At 36.5% G+C, this 15615-nt stretch overlaps 1 protein-coding gene across 1 annotated transcript; it reads left to right on the top strand.

The window, feature by feature from the left end:
* Window positions 1-5458: 5458 nt before the first annotated feature.
* On the top strand, window positions 5459-5917 carry LOC107895520 (uncharacterized). Its single transcript, XM_016820786.1, has one exon. The coding sequence runs from the start codon at window positions 5459-5461 to the stop codon at window positions 5915-5917; it is 459 nt and encodes a 152-aa protein (XP_016676275.1).
* Window positions 5918-15615: the final 9698 nt, after the last annotated feature.

Below are 15615 nucleotides of genomic sequence, written 5' to 3'. Positions count from 1 at the left end.
TGTAATAAATAAGTGTTTAAAAAGGAGAATATATAATTGAAAGTCACTTGATAACAGATCGATGGTCCTTTGGTTAAAATATGAGTGTAGACGTTCGTTAGAGTAGAGTTTTGCATCAGATCTTCTATCAGGTATGGGTCTAACTTATTGTAAGATATATAAATATCATTAAAAAAATTCTAAAATAAAGTATTATTACTTGTTTTTTTTTGTGAATACTTTAAGCATTCAAAAATGGGATATTGAATCCGTCAAAATGGACTATACAAGTAAGGGATTCCATACTAACTATTTTGTGAAAACATATTGTAACAATAATAACCAAACCAAATTATACCTATCTAATCCCTGTAGAGTCAATCTCACTCATCACTTTTTTACTTGTTCGACGTGTATGCTTGCACGACTTGCATATCAGCAGTGGAACCAACAAGTTTTTGGCGCCATTTTTAGGGATTGGCAATTGGTGAAATTTGTTTTTCTTATTTTTATTTTGTTTCATTAGTTTTATCTAACTTAGTTGTTACTTAATTTCTATAGGTTTGCCATCAGTGTATGAGTGGAGGCATTCTTGTTAACGAAGCCTATCCTTTTGACCCAAAGATCGAGAGAGATTTGCGAAGAAGGAGAAGAGAATTACATAATATGGCTAGGGATGAGGACAATCTTGTTCTGAATGATCAATTAAATCCTAATGGTCAGGATCTTAATCTTCCTATTCATCGTGTGATAGATGACTGAGCAGGCCAATTCGAGAGTATGTACTTCCAATTTTGGGTGACCTGAATCCAAGGGCAGTCAAACCACACATACAAGCTCAACATTTTGAGTTGAAACCGATAATGTTTCAAATGTTGTAAATAGTTGGATAGTTTAGTGGGTTGCCAGCTGAAGATTCGAGACTATATTTAAGACTTTTTCTAGAAGTCTGTGATTCGTTTCAACAATAGGTGTTCTTGAAGATGTATTGTGGCTCAAACTGTTCCCATATTCCTTGAGAGATCGTGCAAAAGTGTGGCTTAATGCTTTGCCGTCAGGAACAGTGGCATCATGGAATGACCTTTGCTAGAGGTTTTTGCTACGGTATAATCCACCAAACATGAGTGCCAAGCTAAAAAATGACATAACATCTTTTCAGAAATCAAAAGATGAAACACTATACGAAGCCTGGGAAAGATTTAAGGAATTGCTTAGGAAATGGTTTCAAACACTGAAATCAGACGGAGATGTTTTGTATTGGGCTGAATGCACATACAAGGATGGTAGTTGATGCATCTACCAATGGGACTTTGTTGGCTAAATCCTACAATGAAGCATACAAGATTTTGGAAAGGATTGCCAACAATGATTATCAGTATCCTACCACACGAGTTGGAACTGACAGGAGAGCTGCTAGAACCATTGAGCTTGATGCAATCATTTTATTGATAGCTGAGGTATCTTCTCTAGCTAATATGATCAAGACAATGCAGAAGCCAGCTGTAGTCTAGGAGCTTAAATCAGCCGATTCATCTTGTGTTTATTTTGGGGAAGACCAAGTGTTTGACCAACCATTTGTTTGCTACATAGGTAACTTAAATCAGAATAATAATCCTTATTCCAACTCTTATAATGCTAGATGGAAACAACACCCAAACTTTGGTTAGAATAATCAAGGTATTGGGAATTCAAAAACTATTGTTAGATAAAATGCTAAGAGTGCACTAACTAGTTATAATCAACCTATGTAACAGTAAGATATCCAACAAGGTTAGGCATTAGCTTCATCATCTATTGAATCTCTGCTGAAAGAGTACATGGCTAAGAATGATGTCGTAATTCAGAGTCAAGCCACACCCTTACGAGCCCTTGAGAATCAAGTGGAGCAGATATCAAATGTTTTGAGTTTGAGACCACGAGGAACTTAGCCAAGTGATACCAAGAATACAAGATCACAGGGGAAAGAGCATTGCAAGGCAATCACTCTCAAAAGTGCGACTCAACTGGATGAAGTTGTTAAATATGCAACTGTAGAAATAGACAATTCAGATCTCAACCATAAAAAAAATCTCAGAACAACCTAAAAGCACACCGCAACTAAAAAGGCTAAATATGGCACTGCTGAAGTAGAATTAGGTAATTTTTCTGATAGGAATGCCACAGCCAAACAATTTCAGCAACCTGAAGGTCGACCACCTCCACTTTTCCTTAGCACTTCCACAATCGTAAACAAGATCACCAGTTCAAAAGATTTCTGGATGTCTTTAAAAAATTTCACATCAACATATCACTGGTAGAAATGTTGGAGCAAATGCCCAATTATGTGAAATTCATGAAAGATATATTGTCAAATAAATTAAGATTAGGAAAATTCGAAACAGTTGCTCTCACTAAAGGCTGCACGACTATGTTGATGAATTAATTGCCTCCAAAGTTTAAGGATCTAGGGAGTTTTATTATCCCATGCTCCATTGGAAATTATTATGTTGGGAAGGCACTTTGTGATTTAGGAGTAAGTATAAACTTAATGCCCATGTTGATCCTAATAAAGCAGCGTTGCAGTTAGCTGATCGATCCTATGCACATCCGGAAGGTAAAATTGAAGACGTGTTGGTAAGAGTAGATAAGTTCATTTTTCCAGTTGACTTAATAGTTTTAGAATGTGAAGCTGACAAAGATGTGCCGGTTATTCTTGGAAGACCTTTTCTCATTACAGGTAGAACTTTGATTGATGTGGACAAAGTTGAACTGACCATAAGGGTGAATGATCAGTAGATCACTTTCAATGTATTTGATGCCTTGAAATGTGCTAATGAGAATGAAGATTGCCATGCCATTGGTTTGCTAGAAACAATAGTGGAAGAAGAGTTTGCTAGATTTTGCCAACGTAATTCAGATAATGATACAAACTCAATTAAGTTGAATGACGTAGAGACTTTTAGAGAATTCAATGAATTCATAGAGGCAAAGAAGATTGTGGATAGACCAGGAAAAAAGTTTGAGTCCTTGGATTTATCGACTGACACCTTCAATCCTCCTAAATCATCTATAGATGAGCTTCCCACACTAGAGTTGAAACCTTTTCTGTTGCATTTGAAATATGCTTATTTAGGAGAAAACAACACTTTGCTAGTAGTTATTTCTATGGAGTTAACACCCAATCAAGAGCTAAAGTTGTTGGAAGTTCTCTGGAGATCTAATAAGGCATTAGGATGGACAATTACTAACATCAAAGGAATCAACCCTGCTTTATGCATGTATAAAATTTTATTTGAGGATTGCAATGGAAATTCTATTGAACAACGGAGAAGGTTGAATCTTATCATGAAGGAAGTTGTTAAGAAAAGATAATCAAATGGCTTGATGCAGGTATTATCTAACCAATTTTAGATAGCTCTTGGTTGAGTCTTGTACAGTGTATGCCCAAGAAGGGGGTGGTCACGGTGGTGAGTAATGATAACAATAAACTTATACCAACTCGCATTGTCACGGAATGGAGAGTGTGCATGGATTTTTGCAAGCTCAATAAGGCAACTCAGAAGGATCATTTCCCTTGACTTTTATTGACAAAATGTCAGACAAATTAGCTAGGAAGGCATTCTACTACTTCTTGGACGGATATTCGGGGTATAATCAGATTGTTATAGCTCCTAGTGACCAAGAGAACACAGCCTTCACTTGTCTATATGGTATTAGAAGAATGTCATTTAGTTTATGTAATACCCCAACAACATTTTAACGAGTATGATGGCAATATTTTCTGACATGGTGGAAAATTTTCTCGGAGTCTTTAAAGATTATTTCTCTGTCTTTGGGAATGATTTTGAAGGTTGTTTGAAAAATCTAAAATTGGTTCTTTGTAGATATAAATAAACAAGTCTTGTCTTGAATTGGGAAAAATATCATTTTATGGTCTGTGAAGGCATTATTCTAGAACATAAGCTATCACAACAAGAAATTGAAGTTGATAAGGAAATAATTGATGTGATAGAAAAGTTTTCGTCTCCTACCAGTGTCAAAGGCGTTAGAAGTTTTTTAAGCCATGCAGGTTTTTATAGAAGATTTATTAAAGAATCCTCAAAGATATCTAAACCCCTGTGTGCTTTGTTGGAGTAGAATTAACCTTTCATCTTTGATGAACCTTGTTTATTAGCTTTCGAGGAGTTAAAAAAAATGGCTGGTGGCTGCACTGATTGTAATAGCTCCTGAGTGGACATTGTCATTCAAGCTCATGTGTGATGATAGTGATTATGCCATGGGAGCAGTGCTGGGGCAAAGAAAAGACAAGATATTTCATTCGATCTATTATATAAGCCAGACCTTGACTGATGCACAGATTAATTACACCGCCATTGAAAATGAATTATTGGCTGTGATATTTGCATTCGATAAATTCCGATCATATTTCTTCGGTACCAAATTCACGTTTTACACAGACCATTCTGCCATTAAGTATTTGGTGACCAAGAAATATGCAAAGCCAAGACTGATTTGGTGGATACTTTTACTGCAAAAGTTTGATTTGGAGATTCGAGATAGAAAGGGAACTAAAAATCAAGTTGCAGATCATCTATCAAGATTAGAAGTTGGCAATGAAGATGGCAATATCAAGCTTATTATGGAAGTCTTCCCAGATGAGCAGTTGTTAATTGCCACAATAGTGCCTTGGTATGTCAATATTGTTAACTTCTTAATAAGTGGACTATTACCTCCTGATCTGAATAGCCAGGGCAAATGGAAATTCTTGCATGATGCAAGATTCTACTACTAGGATGAGCCTTAACTATATAAGCAATGTGCAGATCAAATAATTTGAAGATGTATTCCTGATGAAGAGATGAACAGTGTATTGTAACATTTTCATTCAAACCTGTATGGAGGGCATTTTAGAGGAGTAAGAACCACAACAAAGGTACTCCAATCTAGGTTTTATTGGCCGAATTTGATCAAATATGCCCATGAATTTTATAAGAAAAATGATCGTTGTTACAGAACAGGCAACCTATCAAGGAGATACGAAATGCAACTGCAAAATATTCTAGAATCGAGTTGTTCGATGTTTAGGGGATAGAACTTATGGGTCCATTTCCATCATTGTTCGACAATATATACATACTTGTGGCAGTAAATTATGTCTCCAAATGGGTAGAAGCCATAGCTCTATCTACTAATGACACTAAGTCAGTGATGAAATTCTTGCACAAGAACATATTTACGAGATTCGGTACCCCTTGAGCCATCATCAATGATGAGGGTTCTCACTTTGATTGCAAGCTTGTTGCTAATGCTTTGCAATGGTACGGAAAAAAGAAAGATTACCATGGCATATCATCCACAAACGAATGGGCAAGTTGGAATTTCCAACAGGAAAATTAAGAAGATTTTGGAGAAGGTTGTTAATCCAAATCTTAAGGATTGGTCCTTAAGATTGGATTAAGCCTTATGGGCATACCACACTGCTTACAAAACTCTGTTAAGAATGTCACCATTCAAGCTCTTCTACAAAAAACCATGTCATTTTCCGGTTGAGTTAGAGCACAGGGCATATTGGGTTGTGACACAATTGAACATGGATTGGAAAGCTGCTGGCAATAGAAGATTGCTTGAGTTAAATGAGATAGAAGAATTTAGGGCACAAGTGTATGAGAATGCTAAAATTTATAACGAGAAGACCAAGTACTGGCATAATAAGAGAATTATGCCACAAAAATTTGAACTAGGACAACATGTGTTGTTATTCAACTCAAGGTTGAAACTATTCCCTGGCAAACTAAAATCCCGCTGGTCAAGTCCCTTTGAAGTAGCCAAAGTTTACCCTTATGGAGTAGTTGACGTCAAGGATATGCATACGGGGGTCACAATTAAAGTCAACAAAAAATGCTTAAAACAATACGGAGGTGCTCATGTGGATGGAGACAATAAGTCCATTAACCTCTGAGATGTTTCACCTTAGCATCTCGATACTTTTTTTCATTTTATTTTTGCAATTTTTAAGTTTCTTCTAGTTATTTCATTTACCTTTTTTTCAGTTTGATAATCTTGTTTACTTTGTAGTGTAGATGTTATTTAGGAAGAAGCGAGGGGATGAACATAATAGAAGGCAGTGCCAATTTTTTAAGGAAGTTGAGAGGTTGGGACCGATCTGCGGTGGTTAGGCCCAGTGGAAATTTCCCCAAAACACTTGGCTTAGAATTTTCTATTTCCCTCCAATTCCAATCGCACGCCTATTCAACCACCCACGTCAGGCCATAATTACTACCTATAGTGCCGCCTCTACCTTTACTTTTGTCTTAATTCCCTCACTTCTCCTTACAATTTATCCTAACCTTTCTCTCCCTCAAAGCTACTTGTTGCCCCTTAAGCAACCAAAAAATTTCCCCTCTTCCCTTTCAATTGATGATTTCCCTCACCTAAACCTCAATAATGGCTAGAACATTTACCCCCCAAACAGTCGTTGTGTCACCACGAACATTCTTCATTACTGCAGCAGAGAATAATTATAAAAACAATATATCAAAGAGGCCATTTTTCCTCGAAAAAGGTTTTCTCTTCAAGGATGAACCTTTCATGGGGCATGATGCTTCTATCTCATCCATGGTGGAAAAGCACGAGTGGTAGATATTTTGCTTGCATCTCGAGGACGTTTTTAGCAAGCTTGCTCGTGAATTCTACACTCACATCACCTCACCGAATAATGCTTTCATCTATGTTAGAGGGGTGATTGTACTAGAAAGAACATATGTTTAGTAAATTGCATTTTATAACTCGGTGAATCCTAGCCTATTTTATCCTTAATTTTTCTATCTTATTGCATTAATGTCACTGCATGATTTAATCCATATTGCGTCCAGAATTGTCGCCATAGTTGAAAGATGTCCACAATGTTGCTGGATGAGTTAATTCCAGATTGTATCTAGAATTGTCATCACAGTTGACAGCTATTTAATAAGAGCCAACCATGTGTGAGTTGTCCAGTCCGGTGTAACTACCCTATATGAAAAAGGATAGAAGAATCCTGAGGGAATAACATCTTTACTATTGAGGAAAACATAAAAGGATAACGTGAGAAATTTGAATGGAGGATTTTTTTTGCTGGACCACCATTCTCTTACCCTATTTTGAAGCTTGCAGCCATGGCAGTTTGAGCATCCTATGGGTGACCCAACATGAAGAATGATGCAGATCCACTCCTGATAAGAAGATCTAAGTGTAGAACAAGGGGAAATGGAGAGATCCGATCAAGTAGCCTTGTAATAGTATTCTCCATTCAATTTTTTCTCATTTTTTGAAAACACTGGTGATTACTCTATGTTTTCTACTGTATAGAAGTACAATGAATGCTTTGTTAAATTTTATATTATTAAATCTTAGTTTTATTGTTTAACCTTTAGGGTTTGAATGTTCTAAACATGGAAGTGTTATTGTAGTCACTAACACTGGAAAGTGCAGTGACAGTTTGAGCTAATAAGCATTTTAGCTGAAGTTGAGTAAGAACTAAAGGAATTTAGTTCACTTGTTCTTAATAGTGCCATACTACCATCATCGGAAGGTCAGGTTAATGTGTATGGTTAAGTCTTAGATTATATAAAAGAGTGGCATTTGGTAAAATATACATTAATTTTTATTGTGTCGACAATCACCTATCTTTTATACCTTGTGAATACTTAGTATACTACTGAAGATTCATGTTGGGGATCCTAGTTTATTCATAGCATAATTTATCTTATTGTTTCTGCGTTATTGCTTCAACAACTATCCTTACAATTTATCACAATTTATCTCGTTTCTATCTAGTTATTACACTAACATTAATAGACAAAATACAGCCATCCCTATGGGACCAATATCCGACAGACTCACATCTGTCTACTATACTTGCATCGACAGTGTACACTTGCACATTATTACTGTGACGTTTACAGCCGATCAAGTTTTTGGCACCGTTGCCGAAGATGGTGTTTGTTTGATGTTTATTTTTTTGTACTTGTGTGTCTTTATACTTTGTTTTCCTTATAAAATATTTAGTATTCACTAACTTGTTTTCTCTTTGTTACTATTTTTTTAATTTCATTTTAGGTGTTTTATGACCAGATGCAATTCAGATTTTCTTGCCAACTTTGATTCAAAACTTGAAAGAATTGTTCGGAGAAGACTTCAAGAACAAAGAAATATGGACTTACCAAGGCTCAATGCAGCCATACCCCCGATACAACAGCAAAATGTTCATAACCCATTATTGCCACAAAATGCTCATTTTCATAATAGAACCATACAATATTGTGTAGTTCCTGTTCTAGATGATCTGCAACCAGGAGTTGTTAGACTAGAAATTCAAGCTGGGAACTTTGAACTCAAGCCAGTGATGCTTCAAATGTTGAACTCTAATGGCCAATATGTTGGACTGCCACATGAAAATGCGAGAGAACATCTTAAATTCTTTTTATTGATCTGTGTTTCCTTTAGTCAACAAGGTGTTCTTAATGATGCCTTAAAGATGCAATTATTTCCCTATTTCTTACAATTGAGAGCCCGCACTTGGTTTCTTGGGCTACCTGCTGGATCAATTACTTCTTAGAATGCTCTAGCCATACATTTTGTCTTGTGATTTAACCTACCGACAATGAATGCTCATCTTCGAAATGATATTACTGTTTTCCATCAGCTAGATGATAAAAATCACCACACCATATGGGAACGTTATAAGTCTTTGCTTCGACATTATCCCATGTGCGACATTCAACTAGAAATACAAATTGAGATTTTTGTAATGGTATGAATTCATATACAAGGAATCTTGTCGATGCATCAGCCAATAGATAGCTTCTGGATTATACTTACAATCATGCTATGAGAATTCTTGAGAGAATTGCTCAAAATGATTATCAATATCCCATCTCTAGAACTGCACAAGCAAAGACTACTCCAAGAGTTATTGAATTGGATACATTATCCGTGCTAAGTTCCCAAGTCTCTTCGCTCACAAACATAATTAAAAATATGCAAGGGACGGGTGATGTTGCACCTATACAAGTTGCTCAACAATTGGATATTATTACCGTTTTCTGTGAAATTTGTGGTGAGAACCATAGTTATGAAGATTGTCTGCAACATGCAAAAAATGCTTGTTATTTCAGTGATATTTGCAAAAATTCTTATGGCAACTCTTCCAACAACTCTGTATGCAACCAACAGTTTTGAGGAACTCAGAATGTTGGACAAAATGCTACGACATTCAAATATAGGAATGCAAATACTCAAGGTAATTATAATCCAAGACAAGGGAATTATACTCAACAATAGTAGAACGACAGTCAGCATCATCAATGGTATCAACAACAAGGTCAAACACAATCACATCAAAATCAGATGCAACCACAACATTCTTCGATGAAGAATTAGAATATCCAAGGATAGCGACAAAAGCAGTATATCCAAACTTTTATTTTTAACCTATTAACTGCTCTTGAGTCGATAATGAGGGAGCATATTACTTGTACAGAAGCTATTGTTCAAGGAAATTCATCTTCTATTTGAGCATTGGAGGCACAATTGGGACAACTTGCTTCAAATCTAAATACTCGACTGCAAGGCTCCTTACCTAATGACACCGAAAACCTCAGCTCGAGAGGGAAAAAGCACTGTAAAGCTATCACTCTTAGGAGTGGTAAATAAATTGGTGAGTCAGTTATTGATTCTACTGTAGCATCACCAAGTATTGGTGACATAAGCCCTAACAGAAAGGTTGATTTTGAAGAGCTTGTTAATGAACCGGACAAAGAAGTACCACCAACTGTCGCTTACATTCCTTATATTCGACCCTCAGAATTATGAACGCAAACAAGAGTATCACTGCAACCGGATGTACTTCCACATATACCTTTTCCACAAAGATTCAAGAGGAATGAGAACGCTAAATAGTATCAGCAGTTTCTGGATATAAAACAACTGCAGATCAATATTCCTTTAGTGGATGCTCTAGTACAAATTCTGAGTTATGGAAAATTTATGAAAGACCTCTTGTCCAAGACGAAAAAACTCACTGATGTTGAAACTATTGCATTCATAGAAGGCTGTAGTTCTATCTTGACAAACAAGTTGCCCCCTAAATTGAAAGATCGTGGAAGCTTTACCTTTCTATGTTCGATTGGCAATTAGTATTTGGGCAAAGCTTTATGAAATTTGGGAGCTAGCATCAACCTCAGGCCATTGTCTACTTTTAGAAAGTTGGGAATTGGTTACATGAAACCCACTATAGTGACATTCCAACTGGCAGATCGATCTTTAGCTCAACCTGAAGGGAAAATCAAAGATGTTTTAGTTTGCATGGATAAATTCATTTTTCCAGCTGATGTTATCATACTTGATTATGAGGCAGACAAGGAAGTTCTCATAATCTTGGGACGACCATTTTTAGCCACCGGCCGAACTCTCATTGATATTTATAAAGTAGAACTCACCATGTGACTGAATGATGAGCAAGTTACCTTTAGTGTTTTTGAGTCTGTTCATCATAATGATAAAGCAGATTGTCGTACTGTTGATGTGCTCGATGATTTAATTGAGGAAGAATTCAAAAACCAAAGCACAGTCCTTGCTGAAGAAATTACCGTGACATTTGAGGCTAAATCCATAGACAATTGTGATAGCACGGTTGAAGCTAGTACTGTTGAAGTCAAGCATAGATGATAAGTTGAATCTTTAGACCTAACTAACAAAACCACTCCAAGTTTCAAATTATCAACTAAAGATGCTCCCACTCTAGAATTGAAACCATTACCTCTTCATCTTAAATACATCTTTTTGGGTGATCACAATACTCTTCCAGTTATTGTCCCCGCAACACTAGATGAAACACAAGAAAAGAAATTGACTCATAGTCTTAAGTAGCACAAATAAGCTATTGCCTATAGTATTGCGGATATTCATGGTATTAGAAGATGAATGCCAACAGTTAATTGAACAGTAAAGAAGGTTAAACGAGAAGATAAAGGAAGTGGTCAAGAAAGAAATCGTAAAATGGCTTGATGCAGGAATTATTTATCCGATTTTTTTATAGAAAGTAGGTGAGCCCAGTGCAATGCATCCCAAAAAAGAGTAGCATCATAGTGGTTCACAATGATACAGACGAATTACTACCAACACGCATCCCCACAGGATAGTGAGTTTGTATGGACTATTGTAAATTAAATAAAGCTGTAAGGAAGGATCATTTTCCACTTCCCTTCATTGATCAGATGTTAGATCGGCTTGCTGGAAAAGTTTATTATTGCTTCCTAGAAAACTATTATGGGTACAACCAAATTGCTATTACACCAGAGGATCAGGAGAAAATAACTTTCACCATGCCCTTTTGGTACTTTTGCTTTTCGTCATATGCCTTTTGATCTTTGCAATGCACCAGCCATATTTCAAATGTGTATGATAGCAATATTCTCAAATATGATCGAAGACTCTTTTAGAGGTTTTTATGGATGACTTTTCAGTTTACGGGAATGATTTTGATAATTGTGCTAACAATTTGGATAAAGTACTGAAGTGATGTGAGGACACTCATCTTGTCTTGAATTAGGAAAAATGTCATTTTATGGCAAGTGAAGGCATTATGTTGGGACATCGCATCCCTAATCAGGGTATTCAAGTAGATAAAGCTAAGGTGGAAATCATCGAGAAATTACCCCCACCAAAAAATGTGAAAGATATTCGTAGCTTTCTTGGACATGTAGGATTTTACCGACAATTTATTAAGGATTTTTTAAAAATTACAAAACCATTACGCTCATTTTTGGAACAAAATAAAAAATTCCTCTTTGACGAGGCATGTCTGGATGTCTTTATTCAGTTAAAGAAGTAGCTGTTCAATGCACCTATTGTCATTGCACCTGATTGGTCTCAACCTTTTGAAGTCATGTGCGATGCAAGTGATTTCACTGTGGGTGCAGTGCTAGGAAAACGCCAGGGAAAAATATTTCCTGCCATCTATTATGCTAGCAAAACTCTTACAGAGGCTCAACTCAATAATATCACCACAGAGAAAGAATTGTTGGCTGTAGTCTTTTCTTTCGACAATTTTTGCTATTATCTTGTCAGCGCAAAAGTTACGGTATTCACTGATCATTCTACTTTGCAATATATCTTTGCGAAAAAAGATGCCAAACCAAGACTGATACGATGGATATTATTGTTGCAAGAATTTGACATCGAGATAAAAGACTGAAAGGGGCCAGAGAATCGAGTTGTCAATCATTTTTCTAGATTAGCAATTGGCAGCGAAGATGGGAAAATACTTCCATTTGTCGACACATTCCTAGATGAGATGTTATTCACTGTTGATGTAATTCCTTTGGTATGCAGATTTGGTTAATTACTTTGTGTGTGGTAAGCTCCCAATGAGTTTCAAGGGCCATAAAGAAGAAGATTTCTTCGTGACATAGTGAAGTACCATTGCAATGATATATTCAAGGTATGCAATGACAACATCATTCAGCATTGTGTTCCGGAAGATAAAATGCTTTAAATCCTAAAGCACTATCATAATACTCCTTATGGAGGCCATTTCGATGGTATGAGAACTACTGCTAAGGTTCCACAATCAGGATTCTAGTGGCCATCATTGTTCAAAGATGCTCATAATTTTTTGAATCAATGCGATAAATGTCAGCGTACCGATTCTATTTCCTGACATAAAGATTTGATGCAACAGCCAATCATAGAAGTTGAATTGTTTGATATTTAGGGAATGGATTTTATGGGACCGTTTCCAAGTTCATTTGAAAATCTTTATATATTTGTCACTATTGATTATGTCTCACAGTGGGTGGAGGCGATTGCTGTCCCAATGGACGAAGCAAGGACAGTGCTCAAATTTTATCACAAGCATATACTCACCAGTTTCAGCACACCAAAGGCCTTGATTACTGATCAGGGTATACATTTCCATTGCAACCAAGTGGCAACAATATTAAAGAGATATGGAATCAATTATAGAATGGCTACTACTTATCATCCACAAACCAATGGACAAGATGAAGTTTCAATTCGACAAATTAAGAATATTCTTGAGAAGGTTGTGAATCCTTCGAGAAAAGGTTGGTCTTCCTGATTAGATGACGCTCTATGGGCATTGCGGACAACATATAAGATTCCATTAGGAATGTCAGCATACCAATTGGTTTTTGGGAAAGCATGTCACTTGCCAGTTGAAATAAAACACAAAGTGATATGGGCAATTAAGGAAGTGAACATGGACTATCAAGCTGCTGAAAAGAAAAGGCTGTTGGACATCACCGAGCTAGAGGAGATCCGAAGAAATGCTTATAAAAATGTTGTAATTTATAAGGAAAGACCAAATGATGGCATGACAAGATTACTTTGCAGCGATAATTTACCATAGGTCAACAGGTTTTATTATTCAAATCTCGACTTAAATTGCATTCCTATTGGTCTGGACTATTTGAAGTTGTCAATATATTTCCCTATGGTGCAGTCACGATTCGATATTTAAGTGGTGGACACCAGTTAAAAGTCAATGGACAGAGATTGAAAAACTATTATGGAAATAAAAATCAAGAGCAGGCAGAGACCATTAATTTGGTCCAAACATTTTAAAATTTTACTTTATTATTCTGAGATTTCATCTTATTTTATTCCTGTTTTGTAAAGCTTGTTTTCTTTCTTTTTTGTAGAATAATAAAGTACCAATGTCGACACAATAGTATTTGGTTGTCAACGCATTCTGTACCACTGTGTTACCATTATTCAAAATTAAGAGAACTTTAATCTTCACCGTTGGATCAAAACCCACCCAACCGTTTGATCTATTTTAGTACACATAATTCTTATTGGAAGCCACTCTTCCCGCTAGTTTTGGATCTCTCAACAAAACATCACGACTCTACAACTTCCTCTTTCACTCTTTATAAAGTCTACACTATTGTGCTGGCTGCAAAGCATCCAAGAAACAATTTTTATTCTTTTTCCTTACTCAAGATCCCACATTTTTCACTTAAAATCGTCTTCCCTCCACAAAAGATGGCAAGAACAAAAGGTTTGACTAAGAAATCCAAAAAATCTACTGAAGAACCTACATTCTCTGCCACCGCAGTTCGTGAGTCGAAATCCCTTAAGCAAGTGCAAAAAAAGGAACCAATAATCTTTTTGAATAAAGCGGCAAGGGAACGATTTCAAGACAACATATTGCATTGAAATTTTCACCCCGAACAAGGCATTTCCTTGTCGCAACAACAGGAGTTGGGAAAATAAATTTATTGAACCATTTCTAACCTGAATTGGGGAAATTTCTACACACACCCTGGAAGCTATTACCCTACCTGTTACATGAATTCTATGCCAACCTCTATGACCAAGATTCAGAGTTTTTTTTTGTTCATGAAGGTCTATCCCCATGGAATGCCAACATAATCAATGACTTGTATAAACTTAAGGTCGATGTTGACGAACACTTCGATTTCTTTGTGGAAGTGAGGAATGAGAAAAGAGACCTGCTTCTACAGGATTTATGTATTGAAGGAGCATGGTGGACAGGGTCGCATCCAAAGAATTTTACAGTGCACCTCTGTTTCTTAACATTGCACAGCAAAATATGGTTTCACTTTGTTCACTGCAAACTACTGTCGTCTACCCAAAGCACCACCGTTAACCTTGAAAAAATATGTCTAATACATTCCATTATAAATGGTACAAAAATTGATGCAGATGCAATTCTCCACTGACAAACTGTTGAATGCATCGCCAGGCAGACTGACATTTTGGTTTTCCCATCATTGGTAATGCCTCAAGAAGATGAAGAAATCATAGATAGTAAGGGTCCAATTAATGAAGCCTCTGTTAAAAGGATGACTCATTGCATAGAAACACCAATACTGAAAAAGGCAGGAACCAACAAAACAAAAAAGGGCAAAGCCAAAGCTGACAGTAAAGGAACAACCCTGCATACAGAGACATCCTTATGTTGTAAGATGAAAGATGTTGAGAAAATGGTTACTTCCATTAGCAATAGGAAAATCAAACTTGTCACTACTGTTGAGGACATGTAGAACTCTCAAAAATTGTTTTATGCTTATACTAAAGCTTGGAATAGTTCCATTGTAGCCACATTAAGCCAATTGAGACCATCTCCAATATCGGACTTCCCAGTGTTTCCACCAATTATTTGAAACTATAAGCATTCATCTACGAATGACGACTTTGAAGACCAAGACTAATCGGTGGCATCTCCTCCCATCGTGCAAGTCTCTAATAATGACAAAGATAAAGAATCCAAGGACATTGAAGAATGTCTACGCAAGATTGAGAGCTTGTTCAAGGATGGTATTTTTGCTTATCAAAAGGACACTATTGTTGACAAGAAAGCTGCTACTACAAAAGAGGAAGTTGTTTTTGTTGAAGAAGAAAAAGTTGCTAAAAATGAGAAAGAAAAAGAAGAAGAAGATTTTGTTGAGAACGTTGACACCGCACCTGAATCTATGGGTGTAAAAATTGATAATTTGGATCAAACTAGAGCGAGACCGATAGAAGTTGCTGAGTTCACTAGTGAGGAGCAATGCAATTCATGGGCAATAGTGGTCTACGCTGGACCACTCTAAGTGGCCTCTCCTACACAAACAATAATTGATGATG

The sequence above is a fragment of the Gossypium hirsutum genome, chromosome A10, assembly GCF_007990345.1.
Source record: "Gossypium hirsutum isolate 1008001.06 chromosome A10, Gossypium_hirsutum_v2.1, whole genome shotgun sequence".
NCBI classification, from domain to species: domain Eukaryota; kingdom Viridiplantae; phylum Streptophyta; class Magnoliopsida; order Malvales; family Malvaceae; genus Gossypium; species Gossypium hirsutum.
This window is presented reverse-complemented; position numbering and strand designations above follow the sequence as displayed.